Source organism: Zalophus californianus, chromosome 11, assembly GCF_009762305.2.
Source record: "Zalophus californianus isolate mZalCal1 chromosome 11, mZalCal1.pri.v2, whole genome shotgun sequence".
In the NCBI taxonomy this organism is placed as follows: domain Eukaryota; kingdom Metazoa; phylum Chordata; class Mammalia; order Carnivora; family Otariidae; genus Zalophus; species Zalophus californianus.
The window spans coordinates 78,367,080-78,394,896 of NC_045605.1; the positions used below are offsets into that span (position 1 = coordinate 78,367,080).

General features: G+C 38.4%; 1 protein-coding gene across 5 annotated transcripts in view; it reads left to right on the forward strand.

The window, feature by feature from the left end:
- The window catches only part of LUZP2 (leucine zipper protein 2), a 474,590-nt gene that overhangs the window by 381,843 nt on the left and 64,930 nt on the right, over positions 1-27,817 (forward strand). For all 5 annotated transcript variants that reach the window (XM_027580791.2, XM_027580792.2, XM_027580793.2 and 2 more), the window contains 2 exons: positions 17,425-17,499; positions 27,146-27,310. In XM_027580791.2, coding sequence (XP_027436592.2) covers positions 17,425-17,499; positions 27,146-27,310 — 240 coding nt within the window. The remainder of the gene's footprint in view (positions 1-17,424; positions 17,500-27,145; positions 27,311-27,817) is intronic.

Consider the following 27,817-nt stretch of genomic DNA (forward strand, 5'->3'; position numbering starts at 1 on the left):
GCACAATATTTGGTGTTTTGTGACTGGCTTCTTCCACTTAGCATACTGTTTTCAAGGCTCATTCGTGTTACAGCCTACCTAAGTCATCAAATTATAGACATTAGGTTCCTTCCACTTTTTGCATATTACGAATAATGCCAAGGCAAAACAGACTTGGTTCTTGCTTTTGGTCCAGTCTGACAATCTGTGCATTCTTATTGTATTGTTTAATCCATTCACCTTTAATGTTATTATTTATATAGTTGGATTTAAGTGTGTCATTTTCTTCTGTTTTCTGTGTGTCTCATGATGACTTTGTAACTCTGGTGCTGTTTTACTGCCTTCTTTTGTATAATTCAATGGTTTCCAATGTAACATTTTAATTCCTTTTAATTATTTAACTATCTTTCTTTGAGCTATGCTTCTAATATTTCTTCTAGGGCTTATGACATACAGCAAATTATCAGTATCTACTTCAGATTTTTGGTAACTTATTTCCAGTGAGGGATATAAATCTCCTATCTTTTTAGTTCTATTCCCTCCACACACGCCCTTTTATTTTCTATTCTTTTTATTCATATCATGACGATATGTGTTATCGTTTGTCTTTTAAGGAAGTGGAGAAGAAATAATATAATTTTAGAATGTGTTTTATTAGCCTTCTTATTTATGATTTCTGCTTCTCTTTATTTTCTTTATTTCTTCCTGTAAATTCAATTTACCAATTTCTTGGTAAATTTCTTGGTGTCAATTTCTTATCTCAATTCACCTGTTTCCATCCCTCTTGTTTGCTGTTATTATTGCCAAATAGATTATATCTCTATTATATGGAAATATAATATGGATAAATAAGACAATAGTTTATAAAAATACATACTTATGTAAAAAATATACACGTGTGTATAGTCTTTCTGCAGTTGTTTACAGTTAGTTAAAAGAAGAAAAGAGATGTAAATATACTTTTATAATTACTTATGTACCTTTACCAGTGCTCCTTTTTTTTCATGTGTATTCAAATTACTCTATGCCATCACTTGTTTCAGTCTAGAAATCTTCCTTCAGTGTTTCTTGTAAGGCAGACCTGCTGTAACAGAGACTCTGTTTTTGTTCGTGTGGGAATGTTGATTTCAGATTCATTTTTGAAAGATAGGTTTCCTGGATTCTTGAATGAATTTTTTTTCTTTCACTCTTTTGAATGTGCCCTCGCATTGCCTTCTGGCCTTTTCTTGTGAGAAGCCAGTCAGTAGTCTTCATAGGGTGGGTCTCTTACACATGGTAAGTTGTTCTCTTGATGTTTTCAACGTTTTCATATCACTTGGCAGTGACAAGTCTGAGCCTGGATCTCTTTAAGTTTGCTGTTGTTGTTGTTTTTAAAGATTGTATTTATTTATTTGAGAGAGAGAGAGAGAGAGAGAGAGAGAGCAGGAGCAGGGGGAGGGGCGGAGGGAGGGACAGAGGCATAAGCAGACTCCCCAATCTGAGCAGAAGTCAGATGGTTACCTGAACCACCCAGGAGCCCCAGGATCTCTTTGAGTTTATAGTGCGTGGAGTTACTGAGCTTGCCGGATGTGTTAACTTTTTTTTTCTTCAAATTTGGGAAATTTTCAGCTGTTATTTCTTCAATTTTTTTTTTCTCCTTTAGTTCTGTCCTCTCCTTCTGGTAGTTCATTTATGCATATGCCAGTGTGTTTAATTAACTGTGTCCCAAATGTCTTTGAGGTTCTGTTCATTTTTATTCATTCTTTCTTCTCTCTGTTTTTCAACTGCATAACTTCTGTCAGTCTATCATCACTTTTGCTGATTCTTTCTTCCTCCACACAAGTACAGTGTTCAGCAAATTGGTGATTTTTTTTTTTTGTTATTGTACATTCAACTCCAAATTTCCCTTTTGTTCTTTTCAATAATTCCAATCTTTTTACTGCTGTTCTCTCTTTGATAAGACATTGTCCTCATTCCTTCATTTGATTATTTAAGCATTGTTTCCTTTAGTTCTTTGAGCATATTTATAGTAACTCCTTTCAATTCTTTGTCTGCTTTGTCCACATCTGGGCTACCCCACAGGCTATTTCTTTTTTTTTTTTATTTAATTTTGTATTGTTATGTTAATCACCATATATTACATAATTTGTTTTGGTGTAGTGTTCCATGATTCATTGTTTGTTCATAACACCCAGTGCTCCATGCAGAATGTGCCCTCTTTAATACCCATCACCAGGCTAACCCATCCCCCTACCCTCCTCCCCTCTAGAAACCTCAGTTTGTTTTTCAGAGTCCATCATCTCTCCTGGTTCGTCTCCCCCTCTGACTTACTCCCCTTCATTCTTCCTCTCCTGCCATCTTCTTCTTTTTCTTTTTTCTTAAAATATGTTGCGTTATTTGTTTCAGAAGTACAGATCTGTGATTCAACAGTCTTACACAATTCACAGCGCTCACCGTAGCACATATCTTCCCCAATGTCTATCACCCAGCCACCCCCTCCCTCCGACCCCCGACCACTCCAGCAGCCCTCAGTTTGTTCCTGAGATTAAGGATTCCTCATATCAGTGAGGTCATATGATACATGTCTTTCTCTGATTGACTTATTTCACTCAGCATAACACCCTCCAGTTCCATCCACGTCGTTGCAAATGGCAAGATCTCATTCCTTTTGATGGCTGCATAATATTCCATCCCACAGGCCATTTCTGTTGCCTGTTTGTACCTGCAGATGAATCTTATATTGTTTTGTTGCGTGTCTCATAGTTTTATTGCTGAAAACTGGACATTTTAAATAATAAATTGCACTGAACCTCAATACTGATTCCCTCCCTCTCTGAGGCTTGTTATTATTATTGTTTCCTTGTTCACTTACTTCTTTGTTTAGTGATTTTGCTAAACTAAATCTGTGAAGCCTGCCTCCTCACTCATTGTGCATCCTTGGACGTTCCTGCTCAAAGTTTTTCCCTTGTTTTCATCTTTTAGACTGATTACCCAGGGGCCACTCCTGGAATAGGATAAGGGACTTGTTGATTAAAAATTTGGACCTTTTATTGTTAGACCTGTGTGTGGCTTGGAAAAGTTTCCTGTAAGTCAGGGAATTTACAGTTTGTCTTATGTTAATCCAGGGAGTAGTACCTTAGAAGTTTCCTTTCCACTTGCTCCAGAGGGGGCACAGTTTTTGGCTGGACACAGTCTTCCAGTCTTGTGTGTCACTACACCTGGGCTGGAGGATAGATACAGAGGACAACTGCCTATTTCTTCCTGAGTGGCACCCCAGCTACAAGTCAGCGGGCTGGGGATGGTGGCATCTGCTCTTCTTAGCTTGCTCCTTCCTGGGTAGAACATCTGCCTTATGATGGGATTGGGGGTTGGGAGGTGATCAGGCCCCAGCTTGTCATATTTCAAATAGAGCTTCTACCACAGTCTTTGTCTGCCCCTGACAGGGGGAAACCATAGCCACAGTCAGACCTTAGAGGAGAGGAACACTGTTTTCTTGCTTTACTCTCCTGGAGTTTCCATTCTGGAAATCTTGCCCAATTCTTACTCAATGTTAAAATTTGAGCTCAGATGTTAATCTCCTTCCAGAAACCTTTCCTGATCCCCCAGGGTTGAGGTATGGGGCCATCCTCCCTTCCTCATTCTGATTCCTCAAGTTCTTTCCTAGCCATCTATTTCATCAGCCCTTACTCTTTCTTCAAAATGCAACTAAGCTCCATCCTCATTAGCACTCCACTGTCTCCAGTCTGAGGCCTGGGCACACTCCTCTATGTTCCGTGAGTACCCCGTACCTCAATTTTGGTGCTTACTACATGATATTTAAATGTTTGTTTCACCTCACTAGTGTCGGTAAACTTCTGGATTCCATTTTATTTTCTTTGTATCTCTAGTCTCTAAGCCAGCACCAGACACATGGCAAATACTTACGAGTTAATCCACCCCATGCATATTGAGGGCAAACTGTGTGCCAAATACTGTACAAACCATCAGAGATAGGAAGGTATTCAGTAACAGATGCTATGCCTGCTCTCATGGAGCATGTATGACTTAGTAGATGAAACAGCAGAGTTACACGAGTAGATTAAAAGAGAGAGAGAGAGAGAGAGAGAGAGAGAGAAGTACTCAGATGAACTTGCACCTGAGTTCAAAGAGTTAATAATGTCAATGGATGTCCTTGGAGTAGTGATGAGGAAGGGATGGCTGAGATGGAAAACAAACAAACAAACAAACATGCTATTTAACTAGGTAGAGAGGATCAGTGGGTCAGAGTTCAAAGCAGAGGGTTATGCTTATCAAGCACCTGTTGGTAGAGTGAGCCCCACGCCCGGATCTGAGAGTGTGCTGAGCCTAGAACACCCAGTGCACAGGAGGGTGCCATGAGGACTGGAGTTAGAAGGACAGGTAGTGGGGCACCTGGGTGGCTCAGTCGTTAAGCGTCTGCCTTCAGCTCGGGTCATGATCCCGGGGTCCTGGGATCGAGCCCCTCATCGGGCTCCCTGCTCAGCGGAGAGCCTGCTTCTCCCTCTCCCACTCCCCCTGCTTGTGTTCCCTCTCTCACTGTGTCTCTCTCTATCAAATAAAAAAATACAATCTTTAAAAAAAAAAAAGGACAGGTAGTACTCAGATGATGTAGGACTCATAGGGTGTGTTCGGAAGTTTAGCTTTCATTTCAGAAGACTGGTCAGCAAAGTATAGCCAATTCTAATCCATTACCTGTTTCTGTATGGCTTGTGTGCTAGAAATGGGTTTTGCATCTTTAAGTGATTTTTTTTAATGAACAGAATTTCAGGATTTGTGACTTTGTCAAGATGTGTGAACACTGTATGAAATTCAATTACAGTGTTAAAAAAAAACACAACACAACACCCTGGTCTTGGAACACAGCTATACGCATTTGTTTATGCACTGTCCATGCCACTTTTTTGTGCTATTGTGACAAAGTTTAGTAGTTGTAATAGAGACCATATGACTGTCAAAACTCTCTAGCCCTTGACAGAAACAAATATGTCAACAGTAGTTCCATAGTAATGGAGGATACTGACATGTTTTCATCAGCACATTTAAAGGGCACATAATCACATAGCTGTGCTTTGGTTTTGGAGGGAGGGCAACTGAAAGGAAGGCAGACTAGGTAGGAGGTGTGTCAACTGGCATGCTTTGCCAGGAAGACTCAGGGACTCGGCATCTTGTCTCCTCATGACTATGATCTTATTACAGCAAAAAGATAAGAAACAAAATCCGCAAAGAGAAAAGGTCATGGGGCAAAATCCAGAGGGTACAAAGCACTAGAACCCCAGAGTCCTCTCTCAGCGAAGTCACACAGATGTGCTTTATTCCTTTATCACCACTTGTGACAATACCGTGCAAATTGTCCTCTACCGGAGAGGTTTGCCGGAGCCTGGGAGTCCCGGGTTTTATTTGGGGGCTAGACACGTAAGCTCCATCTGCCTAGACTGTGCCATAATTCCAAATTCCTGCAGGGAAGCGGGTTCTCAGCATAATCCCTGTTGTTTGCACAAAGAATTTTGCAACAGCGAAGCCCCTCTTCTAAGTGAATGGTGGGAACCTCGTCAAGATCCAACTTCCCAGGTACAAGCAAAGGCCCCAGCTGGCAAGCAGGTCTTTGTAAGGACAGCAGTTTCAGTCCTGCCCTTTGAACTCTTTCCTGTGCGGGAGGCCATGGCAGCAGTCCACATGAAAATGGTAGTAACTTGAACGGAGTTGCCCAAGGATAAATGTGGAAAAGTGCACAGAGTTGAAAGATATTTAAAAGGCGATGTATACACAATTTAGCCATGAACAGGATATAGTCGGTGAAGGGTAAGAAAAAGGAGAATGCGGGAATCTGGCTTCTCGGTAAATGTTGGTAAACTGATGTATTCTAAAGTTCCATAGTGATTCCAGTTGCAGAATAAACTGAGATGATGGAGGAAGTGTTTCAGCCGATTAATTCGGCAATCTCACCTTGTGGAAGCACTGCAATTTTATATGTGTTTAGTTTGGATATGCATAATCTATCTGCATGTACAGATATGGAGAGGTAAATACACACACACAAATATTACTTGGGGGTTTCTCTGAAGATACAATGAAAATGACACTTTTCACTTTTATGTCTGAACCAGTTGAAAAATAGTATAGCTGTCAGAAGGATGGAGATTTTATACTAAGTTCATTCCCAGATTAGAGGCTGGAACTGTGACGAGAGTAGCCTTGTACCACTGCCCAACCTTGCGCCAGGCCACTCCTTGAATCCAGAGCTACAGCAGAGGAATAGTATGTGAGGCAGGTATTAGGCTAGTTACAACACAAACCATGTCTTCATGTATAGAATCCTGACAGCAGGACAGGGTTGGCTGCATAGCTGCTTCTAAAGAGCAGACCCTGGGCCCTAGATTACCTACAGCATACCATTCATAGGTTAGAAGTTTGTTTTGGAGGCGCCTGGGTAGCGCAGTCAGTTAAGCGGCCGACTCTTGATATCAGCTCAGGTTATGGTCTCAGGGTCGTGAGATCGAGCCCTGGGTTGGTCTCTGTGTTCAGTACGGAGTCTGCTTGGGATTCTCTCTCTCTCCCTCTGCCCCTCCCTCTGCTTGTAATCTCTCTCAAAAATAAATAAATCTTCAAAAAAAAGTTTTGACTTGAAAAGACTATGAAAAGACACTAGGAAACAGATCTTAACCCTGCTAAATAAAGAAAAAAAAAAGCCTTTATGGGTTTTTAGAAACTTGGAAGTCCATCACTCATAAACCCCTCCCTGAGTTAGAAACAGTAGAGCTAAGATCCAGAGGTATTTCTTCCATGTTGTTGTCTCTTGAGTGAAGAGGAAGCTTCCTCTTGAAACTGTACACACAGCTTTCTCATAATAAAGCTATTTGGCAAAAATGTGTGTATATATAGTGTGTATATATATTACATGTATACATATGTGTGTGTTTAATTCTTCTTCATGTATTTAAATGCATACCAGATTTGGACTGGGGGGAAAGGAAGAGTGAAACGGAGAGCGTGAGGGAGAGAGAGAGAGACAGGGAGAGTGAGAAAGAGAATTGGTTTCTTTTCTACTAACAAACATAAGCTAAGGCAGTTCCTCTTCACGAATACTGGTGATTGTACCAGTTTAAACAGCTACATTTATACAACATTTTTTGTAGTGGTTTTTTTAAATTTGATATATTTAACATAGAACATTGTGTAATTTTAAGGTATACAACATGTTAATGTGATATATATTGTAACATGATTGTGGCTGTAGCGCTATTTAGTACCTCTATCACTTTACATAATTATTCCTTTCTTTTCAGTGGTTGGGATAATTAAGTTTTAGTCCCTTGGCAAGTTTGCAGTACAACATCATTGTCTGTATTCATTACACTGTGTGTTGAATCTCTATGGTTTATTTAGCACTTGTTGCATATTTGTACCCTTAGACAACATCACTTGTGCCACCCCACCCCCCATGCTCCATTCCCATAGGAAACATTTTGAGTGTACTGATGTTGAGGTTACCCCTGTCTTTGTCTTTTTATACTACCGTTCAGCATTAAGTAGGGATGTGCATGTTTTAGTGAAGCATACCAGGGGATCATGATCTTGGGTTAAAAATCACTCTCTGTGCTTCCAATGAGGAAGTGGTTCTTATGCTGGATTTGCATCAAATTTATGTGCACATATTTAAAGACACTTAAGACCGTGCTAAGCCAGGTATGATCCTGACTCGGATGGTTTGGGTTGGAGAGTGGTTATTTTCATATACAGTGACATTGGTCTAAGGATGCATGATTTAAATGTGTAGAGATGTACAGGTGAGAAATGATCAGAAACTTTGGAAATATTTTGAAACTTTTTGAATTCTCTAACTGAAAGAAATCAAGTTTCTCCTCCTTTCTTGTCTGACATGAGCTTCATGTAACCCTCTTTTTTTCCATTTTAAATGCTCTGAGCTGTGTGAATAACTTACTGGATTGAGTATGTAAATGGGTAGATGCATAACGGATGAATAGATGAACAGAGAGATGGATGGATGGGGAGAAGTGATAAGTGGATGGATGTGTGAGTAGGTAAATGGAGAAATGCGTGGATAATAGGATAGAGAGTGAGTGGAAGGATAAATGACGGATGAATGAGTTGACTAGTAGCTAATTGATGAATGGGAAAATTAATTCATCAGTCAATGGATGAATGAATGAGGGAATAGGGAACACTTAAGGGTGAGGAGCAGTAAACTTTACAACATTTCCTTGCAATGTTTACCATATTTCCCAGAAAAAATAAAACATAATTTTACCATGTTCAATAAAAATGTGTTATTGAGAGGAAGAGATTTACTCATCCATTAATTATACAGGGATGAGTTACTCAGATGATGATCATTGACACAGGAACACACTAAGCCCCTTGGAGGCTAAGTAGATAAAACAAAGTGACAGCTGCAAATCAGCGAAATAAATATCTGACCGCCATTTTGACAGCTACAACGACAAGACATGTAACCTCTCTAACTGTGAGGATAGACCAGTGACACGTGACGAAGGCCAACAGAAATTAAGCTGTTATTTTTGGTGTCTTCGGAGGAGCAATATAGCTAGTGAATTGGGTTATAAAGACAGATTTTTGCTCGAACCAAATTGACAGCTCTAACTCCTAGATAATTACTCCAAAGACCCCCCCCAAAAATCAAAACAAAAAAACAAGTTGTACATCAACTTTTTTGCATTGATTACCTCAGTTAAGCCTCAGAACAGCCCTTTGATGTAGCTGAACATTTTAGCACTATTTTATTAAGAAGGAAATCCCACTGAGAGGTTAGGTTAATTATCTTCCCAAAATTATTTGTAGCTTTAAATTTTTATGACACATTTTTCACATGAGAAATTAATCAAGACAGTGATTTCGGGGTGCCTGGATGGCTCAGTCATTAAGCATCTGCCTTCGGCTCAGGTCATGATCCCAGGGTCCTGGGATCGAGCCCCACATCGGGCTCCCTTCTCCGTGGGAAGCCTGCTTCTCCCTCTCCCACTCCCCCTGCTTGTGTTCCCTCTCTCGCTGTCTCTCTGACAAATAAATAAAAATTAAAAAAAAAAAGACAGCGATTTCAAAATTTCTGGTTTTCTTTCTGTGTTATCTGTGGGGGTTTCATGAAGTATTTTTGCCATGAAAACCTTTAGTTCATGTTTCAACATTTTTGTTCTTGGTCAAATGGAGGGAGCATATTTTATGTTCCATTGCAGTTTACTATCCTTTGGGAAGCAATGGATTCTAAAACAATGTAATAATTGAAAAAAAATGTGTATTATATTATACAACCTCAGACAAATAGTCTTAACTAGATACAAGTTTTAGAATAAGGAATCTGAGTATGAATTGTCAAATTCTGGTAAGGTACCCTTGGGCCATACAAGTGTGGCCTCCTTAAGGCTTTCTTGCCCCTTTCTAAGTGTAACAGTAATGCTTAGTTTTATAAAACTTTAAAAAATAACATACTTAAATATCAGCACAGTTCTTGGCAAATGGTAAGTACTCCATAAATTGTCATTGGTATTGTTATTCCCATTTGACAAATGAGAAAGCTGAAGCTTTGAGAAAGTAAGGGCCTTGTCCATAATTTAAAGCTAGTAAATAGTAAAGGAAAGACCAAACACATGTCTTTCAGGCTATGTTTCAGGACTCTTTCTAATACCCCTAATTATAAACATTTAATGATAAAGATTTGTTTAAAAAGTCAACAAAGTTCACATGACTGTTCATGTAGATTTGTGCTCAGGAGCCAGTTATATTTTATCCTTATTGCTGACTTCGGTCATTATCCTAGTTAGTTCAAGTAAAACATATTTAAGCATTAAAAAAAATACAATGTATGCTGTTAGATGGCAGAAGATCCTCATTCAGCTTTTCCTGCCTGGTAGTACAATTTTCGAATTAGTGTCCCATAGCATGGAAAGAAAACCTGCATTCTTCCTGCCACTCTAAACATAATAAAAGTAAGTCAAAATTTAAACCAGAACTTTATACCATCATTTGTAGCATATACCCTATTTAAAATAGGAAATAGTTGTTAGTTTAGGCATCATATTTTTCACTACAGTGCACATTCTTGGAGGGCACAGTCTATATTTTATGTATCTTTGTAATCCTTACAATTTGTGTATTGATTAGCACATGGTAGATAACTGATAATTATTTGTGGAATCAACCTGAATTGATTCGAATACAAGTCATCAATGTGTTAAGAATTATCAGTTGTAGTGGCAAGTGAGCCAGGGCAGAATTTTAGATCTGGTAATGAGATGATTAAATATCAAATTGTGTGGTAATAGCCTGATTAAGAAAATGAGAGATCTCCCTTTAATTATAATATAAATTATTATTACTAATATAAGTTATTATAATAATACAAATGATTATTATCATAACCATTATCATTATCTTTTGTTGAACACCATCTGTGTGTCCTGATCACATTTAAAAATGTTTCTAATCCTTCCAAAGTCCTTTTCACTCATATTATAATGTAAAGATAAGGCATTCAATCAGCAATTTTGGGGGGAGGGTGAGCTGGCGGGAGACTAATGCTGCCACACACTTTCCCGGGCACTTACATGATTCCTCAGTGAACAAAAGTTTCCTTCAAGTAGGTGTGTTAGGCAATACTCAATAAACAGAAAACATAATTTGTGGAGTGTATTAGAAAGTTAAGTGCTATAAAAAAAAGAAAAAGAAAAAAAGTAGGGAGTAATAGAGGATTGGGAATTCCAAGTGGGAAGTGAGGCAGCTCACAATGTTGAGTCTAGACTGAGCTCGTTAAACAGGTGACACTTGAGCCAAGAAGGAATTTGAGAGAGATAAAGGTAGGCTTTGGAGTCATCAAGAACTGACTTTGAATCTGTTTCTTCTACATATCATCTATAGCTTGCTAGAACTCTAGAAATTTCTCTTTGCACATCTAGTGAAAACAGAAAGGAACAGTGGCTTTGGCCAGATGTTTGACTATTAAATATATGTGGAAATTGTATAGAACTTGACTTGCATATGCTAAGCATGATTTAATATGATTTAAAAAATACAGTGTGCTGCACAAAGTAGCTCATGTTATATGCCATTGCGTGGGAGGTGAGATATCCACAGAGGTTGCAAGCTCTTTGTTGCATCTCTGGGTGAATGCCACATTTCTAGGGCTCCAGGTATTACCTTGAGTTTAGCTCGCTCTCTTAATTGCCAAATTCTGTATCTCTGGGCTCCACTTTTAAATTTGAGTAAAAAGAACAAAATAAGTCTGGTGGGAAATAGGCCATGGAAATATATTAAAAGTCTCTACTAAAATGCATTAAAATGAATTTAAACAGGAAAAAAATACAGATTTAAAGTAGTAGGGAATTTGGCAAGCTGGTATGTAGATGGTACAGTACCTGCTGCTTTCAACAAATTCACTTAGTGGAGTGGAAATTTTGAAAGCATGTTTGGGATAAGCATCCAAAGCAGCTGCTATACTTTGGCAGTAACAAAATTAAAGCAATTGGCTTCATCCAGCCTTCGAGTGGCAAGAGGATTTGCACAAATAGAGGGGACCATGACATTTAGGCAGATTCACGGAGAAAAAAAATACACCTATTCAAAATATTTACCACTGACTTAATCCTGACACGTACAAAATTTTGTGCCAGATCTTATCTGCTATCCCTTCAGTGCTCTTGTCAGTAATGTTAAACCATCACTTCCTGTGCCTATTAGAAGGGTGTGCAGCTATTGTCTGTCATGCCAATTAACTGCCAGAAAAGAGATTTACATGATGGACTGAAAAGGCTCTTGGAAAAACATTCTTTGAGCTGGAAAAGTGAGGACTCAAAAATCTTCAAAATGTTCAACTGGGTATAGAGTTCTTGTAAACATTGGGTCTCAAGAGACCGATGAGGAGAGAACAAATTAAGGAGGAAGATTAAGACACCTGTTTTCTTAGTACACTATGTGGCATCAGCATCAGATTTACTCATTTGTTCATTTGTTCATCCAATACTTATTAAGCAACTACTAGGTACCCATCACTAATCTAAGAATTAATTGATTCAAGGGTTAGCAAAATAGGAGCAATTTGTGCTGGAGCCTGTTGCCTAGTGAGGGAATGAACCATTAATAATCGGATAGATAAATGGGTAGATGACAACTTTAATAATCAATATACATTAATATAGACATGCAAATTGTTCAACTATTAAAGTACTTCTGTACCAACTGGTAAATAACCATTGCCTCCTTCATCCATCTCTCCTGACACTTAGTTGTCATTCAGCAGTAAATGGCTAACACCTGTTAATAGCACAATGGCTTGGCCATAAAACCCTGATAACCGTGCACATCTTCACTTAGATCACTTAGGCAAGGCTAACACGTAGTTTAACCCAAGTCTTGGGGGAATGTCCTGCGATCTTCCACGGAATGTACAAGGATAGGTAATCAGGTAGTCTTATAGTCTTATTTGCAGCTGTTAGAAGGCTGTTTCTCATCTGCTTCCTTATCTTTCAGGAGGTTGCCATGTAGCAATTTCTTATCTGCCTTCGTAATGTCAGTAAAGCATGAGACTTTCCATATTACACTTCTGCCCCGCCTTTGGGTATAGCTGTAGGCCTTGCTGTAGTTTGGAGTTGGATCCACAGTGACAGAGAGGGACCCAGCACATATGTTGCCTTTGATATGGCACCCTGGTTTGATGTCATCCAGTGACCCTAGAGGCATGGAGTGCCAACACCATGCTGAATCTTACCTTATGTTTTCGGTGTGAGTAATAAACTGTCTAAATTGATTTGGTCTCACGTCTCTTTCCTGGCTGAATCTATAGGGGTATGGCAAGCCTGCTTAGGAGCTGCCACAGTGCTGCTATTTAGGGACTGCTTGACTACTTGACATCTGTCAAGCAGAGAACTCTCAGGACCCTGTTCCAGCATTTAGGGCAGAGTCAGATTTTATTGGTTCATGTCCGTGTCATTCCAATCATTTTCTGTTTCAAAAATCACAACTGGTAAAAGTAATAGGAAGAAAAAACATAATATTTCACAAGAGAATATGACAAGAATGCTAAAATTGTATTTGCAGCTCGGAAATAGATCTCTGTGGGAATTAGCATTTCAACTGGAATCTAAAGGATGAGTAGGAATTGACCAGGTAAAACAGGGTAGCAGGGAATTTTCCATGATTCTAAGCAGAAAGAGCAGGTACATGTGAGGACCCTGAGGTGTTTAAGGTGTTAAGTAAACTATAAAGAAGGCCACTGAGATAGTATACAATGCTCTTGGGTCAAAATACCTCTTTGTCTCTTCTGAGAGCCTAGGAAAACACTTGCAATTCTACCAGTAAAGTTAAAGTGCCTGTGACTTCAAATAGAACACCAATAGAATTTTGTTGTCTCACTATGTGGGAGACACATTGACAGTTCTAGTGGTGAATACAGAAATGTTTAAGAAGCCCTTAGGCTGTGAGCTTCCTAATATAAAGGTATTGCCTTTATATGATGTTGTGTTTATTTGTAACTGACCTCATACTGGGATGTTGAAAATAATATCTGATAAATGAAAATGTGAGAAAAGGAAGGAAGGAAGCAAGGCGTGAGGGGAAGGAGGGAGGAAAGAAGAGAGAGAAGGAGGGAGGGAAGGAGGAAAAATGGGAAGTCCTCTACTTGGAGGGATATAAATGTATAAAATGCTGGGGATTTATTATGCCTGCCGTAAATAGAATGGAAAAGGAGAAAGATATAATGAAGAAATTACGTATAATGAACACGCATAAATCAAAAAATAAAATGAAGACGTTAGAATTTGAAATAATTAACCTGAAAATACATAAATTCCAAATTAACAGCATAGACTTGTAGTGCAGCTTCACATAGGCATCACCGAAGAACTCCTACTTGTTGTCTTATTCAAGGCAATTTAAATGAAGAAGATGGACACATTCTAGACTACTCCCATTACCAAAGGTAGTGAGCAATGCTCTTTTTGTCCTAGCTTGGGTGGGGTAGATTGTCTTGTCAAATAAAAGTAATAGCCTCTAAAGATAGTGTAGGATAAACCGTGACAAGCCTCAAACTGAATATGAAGGAGTTTGCATTTTATTATAAAGATGACAAGGAAAAACTTCAGGTTTTTGTTGTTTTTCTCTCTCTTTTTTTAAATCAAGGAGAAACAGGTTAAAAGAAATGTTCATGAAAAATAAACATGGTGGAGTATGCAGGGTGACTTCCTGGAGGAGAAAGGGGAAAAAAAGTAGAGACTAAAGGCAGAGAACACAATGAACCAGGTGCAGCAATCAGTAACGAGCAAAAACGAGGACCCACTTTGGTAGTTCTAATAAAAGCAGTGGAGATGAAACAGATGGAATTTGTGACTGAATGGGCATGGGAAGAAGGCTCATTTTGAGAGTGGGCCAAAGATGATGTGTTTGGGACACGGGGTAATGAATAACCTTGTGAAGGTATCTCCATCCTAATCCCCAGAACCTGTGACTATGTTCTTACATGGCAATAGATAATTTGCAGAGGTATGTAAGTTAAGAATCCTGACATGGACAGATTATTCTGGATTTTTTGCTCACAATGTAATCACAAAAGTCTTTATAAAAAGGAGGCAAGAGGGTCAGTCAGAGAAAATAATAAATATGTCAGTGAAAGTAAATGTTGGAGCTCTGTGGCCACAAGCGAAGGAATATAGGCACAGCCTCTGGAAGCTGGGTGAGGCAAGGAGCAGATTTTACCGTAGAGCTGCTAGGAGAAACAGGCTCGTCAACACCTTGATGTTACCCAGTGAGATTTATTTTGGATTTCTGACCTCTAGAACTTTAAGATAATAAATTTGTGTTAAGCCACGAAGCTTGTGATGATTTGTTTATAGCAGCAATAGGAAACCAATACAATGTGCCATTGACAATATAAACAGAGAGAAGGTTATGACTTTAATTCTATGCAGGCTGATTTTGAGGAATCAGGAGAATGTGGTAATTTGACATATCTTCCAAGAAATTTAAATTTGTTCCATGATTGAATGTGAATGGAAGCTCCTCAGAATCATGACTAGCTCTTCACAAGTAGCCCTCCTCTTTACTTCACAGGAGTTAAATTGAGAAAACAAATAAACGTGACTTACAACAAATAAAATTTACTATCTAGTAAAGTCCTCAGTCTTTTATATGTCTTCTGATAGTTTAACACCCGCAGAATTCTTATAGTTTTATGTAATTTTATAACTGCTATATATAAATTAATCCATAGCTCATCCTTGCAAAACTAGCACCAACATATGATAATATGTGTCAGTATCTGCAGCCCCTTTGATTATTTTTCCTTACTCTTCTTGTAACCTTCTGTCTTTGAAGATCTTTTGGCTAGATTTTACCAGGTTCAATGAGTTCTTAGAAGAGGTAAATAGTTGAAATCCTGGGAACTGCTGGCGACATAGCTTTCAAAGGCATTATTTGCTATTTCTGGTCGAATCCATTCTACCTGCCCTAATACAAGCTTCCTGGATTGCTCTATTACTGCACACTCTGGGTCATTCTTTGGTAGGGATCCTCTAGTGTGAATGACAGGATTTGAGCTGAACCCTCACAAGGAGGAAAATGGACCAACGCAGAAGGTCCTGTGCCTATGCAGACCCCTCTGGACTGCAGGTAACTGATGACAGCATCTTGAGGAGAGTGGCTGCCCACCAAAGAGGACTCTGAGAAAGAAAATAGCATGAGAACTTGGGTGAGGGGTGGAGCAAGACATGGGGAATTGCTGGGCAGCCCATAACTAATGGAAGTGTGGGTTGGCCACTGCCCCACTGACAGCCACCCACTGCCCCTCTCCATTGTCCCTAACTCCTATCCTTGACTGAGGACATAGGGAGAGATAAAAGAGACACTCTTCTCCTTCTTTCCATGGAGGCTCAGTTCTGTGGACAGAAGCTGGCTTAGGCAGGGCTATCGCAACCAAGGACAGTCCCAGTGTGAGTCTTGAGTGCTCAGTGTTTGAGAAAGGCAGATGGCCCCAGAACAGCAGTGATGTGGAATGGGCAGGGTGGCCTGAGCCCAGGGTCAAGAATATGAGACTGAGGCCTATGGTCCCAAGGTCCTCACATTGTGGGGTTGGGCAGTGGGAAGGTAGGAAGGATAGAGACAAACAGGGCCCAGGCAAGTGCACATGGGGGCCTGGGGCTCAGAACTTGTTGGTTTTTCTCCCACTTATAGGTACCTTCGTACTGGAAGCCCACTTTCTTCATCAGCCCACTCTCTTCTTTTTTTTTATTCAAAATTTTATTTTTAGGCATTATATATATATATGTATATGCATTTATAAGTACACGTATGATATATTTTATGTATATGGATTAGGTAGCTGTTCATTGACAAGGCTTCTGCTGTCAACTCTTCCTGGTGAATTCAATCCCCTCCCCCAAAAAGAACATCAGAAAGATCCTCTGTTCTTTCCAACTTGAGATTCTTTTCACTGGCTAAATTTGGGGGACAGGGAAAGTCCAGAGGTATAGAAAGGTTCTGAGCCATGAGGGGAGGCAGGTTCTTCTGCGGGTCCTTTGTGAGCCTGCTGAGCATCTTCTTGTAAGGAGAGCTATAGTATGTAGATAGGAATTGGTGGATACAAGACTTTAAAATGCATCTTCCAAATCTGTGACCACTGCTCTTTTCTTTTAACAGAAGAAATATGGCATTTGCAAAGGTACTGGGATATGGTGGGATAGAGATATGTGTTGGATTAAAACTCAATAATAGAAAGAATGATTGCTATTGTGTTAGTCTGCTCAGGCTGCCCTAACAAGAGACTGCCATAGTGTAAGCCACAGACCGGGTGGCTTAAACAACAGAAATTTTATTTTCTTGCTGTTCCGAGGGCAAGAAGTCTGAGATTCAGGTGCTGGCAGACTTGGTTTCTCATGAGGGGTCTTCCTGGCTTGCAGATGGTGCCATCTCCCTGGGTCCTCACATGGCCTTTACTCTGTGTAAGCATGGAGAGAGGGAGATCTCTGGAGTCTCTTCTTATCAGGACACCAGTCGTATGGGGTTAGGACCCCAAATTTACGACCTCATTTTACCTTAATTACCTCCCTAAAGGCCCTGTCTCTAAGTACAACCGCATAGTGGGAGGGGGTTGGTTAGAGCTTCAACATAGGAATTTTAGGGAAATACAGTTAAGTCTAGAACAGTTAGAGACATAACTGATTTAGTATGTCAAAGTATTTTCAGGGACTGGAGCTGGAACTTTGCAACTGGTTTTTTTACTCCAGTGAAGAATTTAGTACATATTAATTAATCCAAAACACACCATTTTCTGAAACTTAACCAAAGGTAATACAGTATTTTTAACCTGAATTCTAAATAGATTTCACAAAGTATTTTTTTTTTTTTATTCTTTGCAATGAATGAAAGATGCTTAAAGTGAAAAGGGACATTATAGAATTTACTAAAAAGATTTGCTTTTCTTTCATTTTATAGGCTCAACAACTTACTGATCTGGAACGAAAATTAGCTGTGGCCAAAAATGAGCTGGAGAAAGCAGCTCTTGACCGGGTAAGTTAACATCTCTGAATCCTCATAGTTGCTGTTTTAGCAGGCAAAGCTAGGGTAGACCCATTGCTTCACTTGATTTATTCATGCACTTCCAGATGCCGTACCTGGAAGATGGGTGTAGAATTCAGGAGTGCTTGATACTCCCTTTGGAACCCAAATTGACTCAGCCTTATGAGTTCATGACTTTTCATTTTCCACCTTGCCAGTACATTTGTTCTATAACACCATGAATAAACGTGCTTTAAAGCACCAACAAAGATTGCCATGTATCAACTCTGGGTGAATGAGTTATGAAACAAATGGAAGTAGTCGTTGACACTTTTCATTCTGGAAATCGTTAATCAGAGTTCTGGAGGGAGAATCATAAAAGAAGAAGGTAGCCCTCCTAACCAACTCTGTTCATATAAAGATAATGCAAGAGGGAGTGACAGTCCCTCTTGATAACAGCTTTCCTTAAATATAATTCACATACCATAAAAGTCACGTTTTTAAAGTTCACAAAGTTGTGCTACCATCACCACTAATTCCAGAAGATTTTCTTCACTGTTTTTTACCTCCTCTATTTCATTTTGGCTTTATTAATCTCTCATTGTGTTACAGATGTGTATGCTCAGGATAAACCACAATTCCTGTTTGATGCCGCCCTTTGCGGTGTTCTTCATATGAGGCATACGTGGAGAATAGGCCATTGGCATATTTTGGAAAGGGAAAGAGAGAGGGAGAAATTGATTCTATAATTCAGAATTACTGTTCTGCTTAATCATTAGGGAATGTGGCAAAATTTCTTAATGCCTCTCATTCTTTTTTTTATTTTTAAATCATCCTTATGAAATTATAGGAAATAGAAATGGAAGGAAAACTTCCAAACTCATTTTATGAGGCCACCATTACCTTGATCCCAAAACCAGACAAAGACCCCATCAAAAAGGAGAATTACAGACCAATATCCTTGATGAACATGGATGCAAAAATTCTCACCAAAATACTAGCCAATAGGATCCAACAGTACATTAAAAGGATTGTTCACCACGACCAAGTGGGATTTATCCCTGGGCTGCAAGGCTGGTTCAACATCTGCAAATCAATCAACATGATACAATACATTAACAAAAGAAAGAACAAGAATCATATGATCCTCTCAATAGATGCAGAGAAAGCATTTGACAAAGTACAGCATCCTTTCTTGATCAAAACTCTTCAGAGTATAGGGATAGAGGGTACGTACCTCAATATCATAAAAGCCATCTATGAAAAACCTACAGCGGATATCATTCTCAACGGGGAAAAGCTGAGAGCTTTTCCCCTAAGGTCAGGAACGCGGCAGGGATGTCCACACTCACCACTGCTATTCAACATAGTATTAGAAGTCCTAGCCACAGCAATCAGACAACAAAAAGAAATCAAAGGCATCCAAATTGGCAAAGAGGAAGTCAAACTCTCACTCTTTACAGATGATATGATACTGTATGTGGAAAACCCAAAAGACTCCACCCCAAAACTGCTAGAACTCATACAGGAATTCAGTCAAGTAGCAGGATATAAAATCAATGCACAGAAATCGGTGGCATTCCTATACACCAACAACAAGACAGAAGAGAGACAAATCAAGGAGTCGATCCCATCTACAATTGCACCCAAAACCATAAGATACCTAGGAATAAATTTAACCAAAGAGGCAAAGGATCTGTACTCAGAAAACTATAAAATACTCATGAAAGAAATTGAAGAAGACACAAAGAAATGGAAAAATGTTCCATGCTCATAGATTGGAAGAACAAACATTGTGAAGATGTCAGTGCTACCTAGAGCAATCTACACTTGCAATCCCCATCAAAATACCATCCACCTTTTTCAAAGAAATGGAACAAAGAATCCTAAAATTTGTATGGAACCAGAAGAGACCCCGAATAGCCAGAGTAATATTGAAAAAGAAAAGCAAAGCTGGCGGCATCACAATTCCGGACTTCCACCTCTATTACAAAGCTGTCATCATCAAGACAGTATGGCACTGGCACAAAAATAGACACATAGATCAATGGAACAGAATAGAGAGCCCAGAAATGGACCCTCAACTCGATGGTCAACTCATCTTTGACAAAGCAGGAAAGAATGTCCAATGGAAAAAAGACAGTCTCTTCCACAAATGGTGTTGGGAAAATTGGACAGCCACATGCAGAAGAATGAAACTGGACCATTTCTCTGTTCTTTAGTTCACTCAGAACGGAAGGGTAGAGTGACTTTAAAATAATCTCTTTGTTTACTCACACCCATTTATCAAACATACAGTGTCATTTTCTGTAATACTGAGAACATATATCTAGCACACATTAAATTGGGAAACTCTGAATCTGAAAAATCAATCATAGTATTTCAGACTTGAGAAGAAAACACCACATTATTCTCAATCAGAAGCATGGAAAGTGTGTGCCAAAGGAACAGGGCCATCCAGGAGTAATTTGCATTTTACTAAGCCTTCAACACATCCCCTGACTGAGATCAGTTCTTGATTAGGTGGGAGTTAGCAGCCATCATCCTAACACTGGAAAGGTAGACCCTCTCTGTGGAAGATATCCTCTGGAGAATTTTTGGTTCATTTATATATGATGTCTGACATGTAATAAAAATATTTCTAGTCATGTGGAGAGGAAATACAATCTAATCAGTATATAGAAAGAAACCAAGGAGGGCGCCTGGGTGGCTCAGATGGTTAAGCGTCTGCCTTTGGCTCAGGTCATGATCCCAGAGTCCTGGGATCGAGTCCCGCATCGGGCTCCCTGCTACTTGGGAGGCTGCTTCTCCCTCTGCTTCTCTCTCTCTCTCTCTCTCTCTCTCTCTCTCCCTATCTCTCTCCCTCTGTCTCTCATGAATAAATAAATAAAATCTTTAAAAAAATTATAAAAAAAAAAGAAAGAAACCAAGGAAAGCATAACTGAAGCTGATTCAGACACTGGAATGAGAAAACAAAGATTTCACGAAGATGAGTGTGTGTGTGGCAATAGAGAAAGTAAACAAAACAGATAAAAGGATACAATTTACTGGACTTGGAATCTATTAAAAATATCAAGTAGATATTCTAGAATTAGAATAATATAATGGATGTAATTGAGACTTTAACTTTGTTCGGTAGCAGATTGGATAATTGGACACTAGAACTGAAGACAAGTAAAATGTAAGGAAAATTAATATCAAATACCTATACTAATATAGAGAAAGTACAAATAAATGGAAAGCAAACAGAGAGAATAAGAAGTGTATATCAATTTAAAATATCTTCAAGTATTTATAATTGTTGTCCCAAAAGAAATGACAAACAGAAGCAATATTTATAGAGATAATGACTTAAAATTTTCCAAATGGATAATTATAGATCAGTCCAAAAGAGATAGATATCACAATCCTAAACCAGTATGCATACAGCAATATTCCTTAAAATTGTATATAAATTTTTAAAAGTACACTTAAGACCCAGGCACTTTTTCATTCTGCTGTATTTCAGTATAATTTATTAACAACAGATCCTTAACTAAGAAAAATAAAAATGTGAATAAAAACAATGAGGTCATCTCAACACTGTCAGATTGGTACAAATTAAAAAGTCTAATGATACCAAATTCTGGTACACTAGTGGTGGGAGTGTAATTTTTAAATGTGTGTATCCTAGAATTTGCACTTATCCCTATGTGCTTGGAAACATGTATAAGGACATGAAATACAATAATGTTTGTATTAATACCAAATTGAAATAATTTAAATGCCTACTGTTAGAATTAGCATATACATTTCATATATTTTCCATACTCATATTTTCAAATAGTAATCAAGAATTAATACTAATGAGTAAATATAAAAACATATCAATATTAATATATGTATAACATATACTGTTGAGTAAAAAATCAGAATTATGTATTGTATTTAACAATTATTCAAATACACAAATCACATTTGTTTTGGATTGTATATCATATAAATAGATGAAGTAGAAAAATACATATCGAATTCAAGGACCCAATTGCCTTTGGGGAAAGATGGAGTAAAATCACACTAAGGATGCTTAAAATTACTTCTACTGTTCCCCAAGTGTTTCATTTTCCAATAATTGTACAGACACAGATAGTGTTTAATTTATACACACACATAGATATATTGTACACATTATACACATGCATCATATAGTATATACATTGTATGTGTATATTAGATATATGTAATACATGTGTATGTGTGTATTACCAATATGTGTATGCATGTTATCATACATATTTTATAAAAGTATAATAAATATCATATATGACAAATATATAATAAACATGCTTTTTAACATTTAATTCGGATCGATATTTACCTGATATTTGTTATAATTGTTATATTGTTCTCTATATGCCCCTATATTTTTCAAAATGTTATTTTAAAAAGTGAAGAAAGTGTGCTGTCTGCTGTTAAGAGCTTTCCATTTTTGTGATCACAGCTTAGCAACCATTTTATTTAAAAAATAAGCCAGTAAGATGACTTGCTTTGCAATAATATATTGTATACATTTAGCAGTTGTGTAAAGAAAAGAGTTTGCTTCCTAACCACCAGGTTAAACGATGGGTGTTTTGATACAGGATAGAGGAGATGGAATGTTTCAGGTTGATTCATTTTGGAGTTTTCATGGTGTCTTCTTGTTACGCAGTAGTTGTGAAGGACCAGGCTAAAATTCTACTTCCCAGGGACTCGGGTCTCACATAGGCATTTTTGTTACTACATATGACCAAAACCTCTGCATAGCTAACATAACTAACTTTGCAAACAGGATATCTAAAAAGTGTTGCAGTAACAAATTAGTAAGGGCATTTTGTGAATTCTCATGATATTCTTTCTATCTAGTAGTTTAAAGAAGCCTGCATGCCATTTTGTAGAGCAACCCAAGTATAATTCATCTTACCAAGGTTCCAGCTGTATGAGATTTTTTTTTAATTTATGAAAAAAAGAAGTTTGTACTAATTTATGTTAATCTCTGACTATATGCAACTCATGCTACATAATATTTCTTTTTAAAAAGGGACGACAAGACTCTTTATAGAGTTGGGAGAATCAGAAAATCAGAGATACATATAAACTAAAATTCAACTAGACCATCTTTTTTTTTTTTAAATCCTTTCTCTAACACCCCTACCACAATCTCTACAAAATGCTTTAAATCTGAGGAAGACATAGGATTCCCGTGATTCCAAGGCAGCCCAGCCTCCTCTGATTTTTTTTAGCAACTCTGACTTTTGGCATGTTCTTCCTTACATTAAATCTTTTCCCTGATCTGACTTCAGATAAGCCACTTAAGTCAGGTTTGAAATGCCTTTCGTGTGACCACCATGTGGTAGGATCAATGGGAAACAGAAAACACGTGTGACACATGGTCTAGAGTTCCACACCTCTCACTTTTTGTTGGGCACCAAAAATGAGGAAATAATTATTTGTGGAGCCATAAGGTCCCAGAAGCACAGAGAATGAATGTATTTTATGTACTTGTGGGTTGTACAAACTGGTATAGTCACATAATACTAAATGAGAAAATTATAATTTGGTCTGAGTCACAGAACTCCAGGTTAACATAGAGGTTTTTTCTCCTCTGTCTTACCCATTCTGTGCTTTTCTCCACCCCGTCTCTGTCCACTCCCCACTTAGGAGTGCCCAGCCCACACCATGCTACAGTCTGGATTTAGCAGGAGAGGCTTTATGTTGCAATGTTTCCGGAATCAGTCTGGCTTTCTTCAATCATAACTCTTCCACTGAATGACCGTGTTCGAATTCCTCAAACTCTTTATGCTTCACTGCAATATGGAATACTAATAAAACTTACTTTATAAGGGTGTGGTGAGAAAACTATGCATCCAAAAAAGTAAAGTACTAAGAACTCTTGGCACAAGGAAAACACTCAGGAAGCATAGTAATTTTTAACACCAATGAATGAGATTGTAGAGACTGCCTGTCAGTGTTAACAATTTTTCTCTTTAACCTTCAGGATCTTGTCATTCCTTTTGCTACAGTAAACTATAAAAGCATTTCATATTACTAGAGGTCGGTTTCAACAAATCTCTTGTACCGTATGTATGAGGCTCATAAACTGCAGTCATGAAGGCAGGTAGAAATGCTAGCTCACTTCAAAATGGATAAAAATTACAGTTTAATGAAATTGCTTTCTACCTCTCTCCATCATCTTTATGTGAGACTTTTTTACTCTCTTCAGGTGCCTAGTTCCTAAGAATGTTATATCTGGGCTTCAAATAACCTCAAATACCTCATAAATATTGTGAAAACATCTTCACACTCTAACTTGGTTCTCATGGCATGTTTAATGAAAGAAGTTTCAGTTTACTATCACAACATAAACAATAATAATCTCACGATCTAAGAATCAGCCTTGGTTTTCCAAACAATCAATTCTTTATTTGGCAATATCTTATGAATTACAGGTAGCCTCAGCTACTGGAATGTAAAAACAGCTTTATAATATGGAAATCTCTCAAACTTTCATATTAAAAAAATTTTTCTGTTGCATCTGTCACAAAATTTTGCCCAGGAAAGCATGCATGATTTACCTCAATATTAAAGATGACACATGTGAGGGGCGCCTGGGTGGCTCAGTCAGTTAAGCATCTGCCTTCGGCTCAGGTCATGATCTCAGGGTCCTGGGATCGAGCCCCACATCGGGTTCTCTGCTCAGTGGGGAGTCTGCTTCTCCCTCTCCCTCTGCCGCTCCCTCTCCCTCTGCTTCTCCCTCTCCCTCTGCTGCTCCCCTGCTTGTTCTCTTTCTCTCTCTGTCAAATGAATAAATAAAATCTTTTTTAAAAATTCTAAAAAAGATGTCAGAATGACCATACGGGATTCATAGAACTGATTTCATGGCAGAAATAAAAGGGGAAAGCCTTTGAATTCACAGCCCTTCGTGGTCTTTCCAAAGCCATCAGCCGATCGTGCACCCAGGTCTCTGACCTCACATCTTCATGGAAATGAAGAGAGAGATGAATAATATCATATGAATTTATATCTGTCAGGAGATGAGAAAGTAGGGGCACAGTTGTCTTTGCAAGTTATATCTTGTTCCCAGAAAAAAAAGTGCATTTTTCTGAGAAAAGTACTTACCTACAGACGCATGAAAAATTATCTTCTAAATCTCCCACCATGTTAAGATCGTATATGTACACAATAATTTCTAATAAGCTTTACATATTATATAGCACAAGCATTAGTATTTTATTTATCTTTTAAAGATTTATTTATTTATTTGAGAGAGAAAGATAGCAAGTGAGGGGAGGGACAGAGGGAAAGAATCTTCAAGCAGACTCCCCGCTGAGCACAGAGCCCCAGGCAGGGCTCCATCTCACAACCCATGAGATCATGACCTGAGCCGAAACCAAGAGTTGGTCACTTAACCGACTGAGCCACCCAGGTGCCCCAAGCACTAGTATTTTAATGTCCGAAATACTACTTTCTTAATACAATATATTGAATAAAATGAGAAATATTTCACTATTTTCTCGTGTAAGACAGCACCAGCCTATATATCCTCTGGACGGTTTATTTATTCATTTAACAAACACTTGTTGAGTTAGAAACTGGTGATGCTGCAGGAAAGGTACTGGCCCTCAAAGAAATGACATCATAATGGAAATAGATAACACACTGAACACATAGAAATAAGGTCACTTGCAATGACAACAAGGCTACCTAGGACTTAAAGTGAGAAAAGTGACAAGAGACTTTAAGGAAGGAGTGTTCCTTGAAAGGGCCATCAGGGACTGTGTTTCCAAGAAGGTAAGATGTAAGCTGAGACTGGGTGCTGTATGCAACTGATGAATCACTAAATTCTACCTCTGAAACTAATAATACAGTATACATTAATTAAATTGAATTTAAATTAAAAAAAAAAAGATGTGAGCTGAAAGATAAATTTTAAGTGGAAGTTTTCTAATAGGTATTTGGAAAAGGGGTTCATAGGCACAGGAAACAGCAAGTGTAAAAGCTCTAAGATGCAAATACATTTGGAATCTTTGATGGGCTGTAAATAAAAAGAGGTTGAGGTAATCAGGTTCTTCCTAAAAAAGTTTGCATTTTACTGTTAGGTGGCAAAGCAAGTGAGAAAAGTGGTTTGGGGCAAGGAGGAGAAAAGCAGGGCAAAAACAAGACTGACCCTAGGAGGGAATAGGTTGTAAGATCTTAGACAAAGTACACCTTCTACAGTTTGTACTGTATTTCATTAGGTGACATCTTGTTACAGTGAACTTCAAAGTGAACGATAACCTGCCATTTCAAAACAGACTACACCTACAGCCAGCGGTATAAATGAAAATATGATGATGTCGTGGTGTAAAATCACTGTCTGAGTCCTGCTTATGGAACTGGGTCAGGCCAAGTCTGAGCAGTGTCAGTAACAGGCTCTTTTAAGTCAGAAGGACTAACCGGAAAGCTGTTTTTGTGGTAGAAAGCTGAGCAAAAGTAGGGCCAGGTGGCTCACAGCAAATCTGTGATCTCTGGCAGGAAAAATCTACACTGTCATCAAGGAACAGAGCAGAATCTAGGGTAGGAGGCCAAGCTGTATGCTTGGGGCCCAAAAAAGAAAGAAAATCAGGAGCTAACAGATTAGGAATCGGTTGAAACACGAGAGCAAAGATAGCTTACCCCCGGGGCTGTGAAACATGGGGAGTTGGAGGTTATGTCTGTGTGATGTTGATTCTGTTATCTGAGATGATCCTGACCATGTCAGGAGACCGCTGGGAACAAGTGAGATGATCGCATCAAGTTCAGATAATTAAAAATATCACATACAAGCACATCGTCGGTTATTGTTCCTTTGGAAAATGTATCTTCCCTGAACAGCATTTACTGAAAATCGATGTTCTAAACTATTAACTTGATACAGTTCATTATTTATTTTCGCATCCAAGTTCAGCCATTACTCAGAAATTTTATTTTATTATGTTCAGCTAAGCCACTGTATAGTACATCATTAGTTCTTGATGTAGTGTTCAGTGATTCATTAGTTACGTATAACACCCAGTGCCCATCACAACATGTGCCCTCCTTAATGCCCATCACCCAGTTATCCCCTCCCTTCTGAGACCCTCAGTTCAGTTCCCGGGATCCACAGACATTTTCTACTTGAAAGTGACCCTAGAGGGGCGCCTGGGTGGCTCAGTTGGTTAAGCGACTGCCTTCGGCTCAGGTCATGATCCTGGAGTCCCGGGATTGAGTCCCGCATTGGGCTCCCTGCTCAACGGGGAGTCTGCTTCTCCCTCTGACCCTCTTCCCTCTCGTGCTCTCTGTCTCTCATTCTCTCTCTCTCAAATAAATAAATAAAATCTTAAAAAAAAAAAAGAAAGAAAGTGACCCTAGAGGACATGCCCTTGCCAGCAGGCTATCATGATTGAAATCTAGTAACACATCTCTGAATTTCAGTGTTCAGAATATATCACGAGACACAGTAGCCCCTAAAAACAGACTGAGTGTGCATTAAACAGTGTGTCAGAGTGGAATTTAGAAGTTAGGCAGTTAACTGGTAGGTATTTGCATGGGGAATGAGTGTAGGCTAGGAGGACGGGGAGAATCAAATCAAATAAAGAACAACCGGAACCACCTGTAAAAGTTGTCATCTCTCTTTTTTCCGTAGGACTCACAGCTAAAAGCAATGAAAGAGACTGTACATCTCTGCCTGTCAACCGTGTTCCGTAATCAACCTCCCCCTTTAAGTCTAATGAGGCCAAATCCAACTCAGCTGCCAATTCTACCTGGGACACTTGGCCCTGTGATTCCTGATGCAAGTTCAAAATTCCAGGTACACTTCAGTCATGCTTTGAAAGTATAAGCAAGTCATGCGCTGTCTTTATACTTCATTCTGTGTGATCATCAGAGTGGATCGAAGTAAGATACCAGGTTCGTTGAGAGATTAGGAAGTAAACAGAAGATAGTAACCCTTTTGTAAAGTCTCCATGGTCACTTGGAGAACATTGGAAGACAACATTTGTTTTAGAGAGCCAGCTGCTTTTTAGCCAGAATTGCCTAGTAATAAAAATTATTATTATTATCATTATTATTCTGAAATAATCTAAAATTATTTTAAAATAATATTTTAACAGTATTGTTTCAATTTATTTATAGTAATTATAATCACTTAATATCATTTAATAATATAATATTTGATATATAATTTAATGTAACTATATTATTAATCATATTTTAATGATAATAATAACTATTATTTTATAATTAATTGAAAGAAAACATCTTATATTACATACCAATATATACCAGAGGTTTAATATGGAAAATGCTTTCTCTTAGG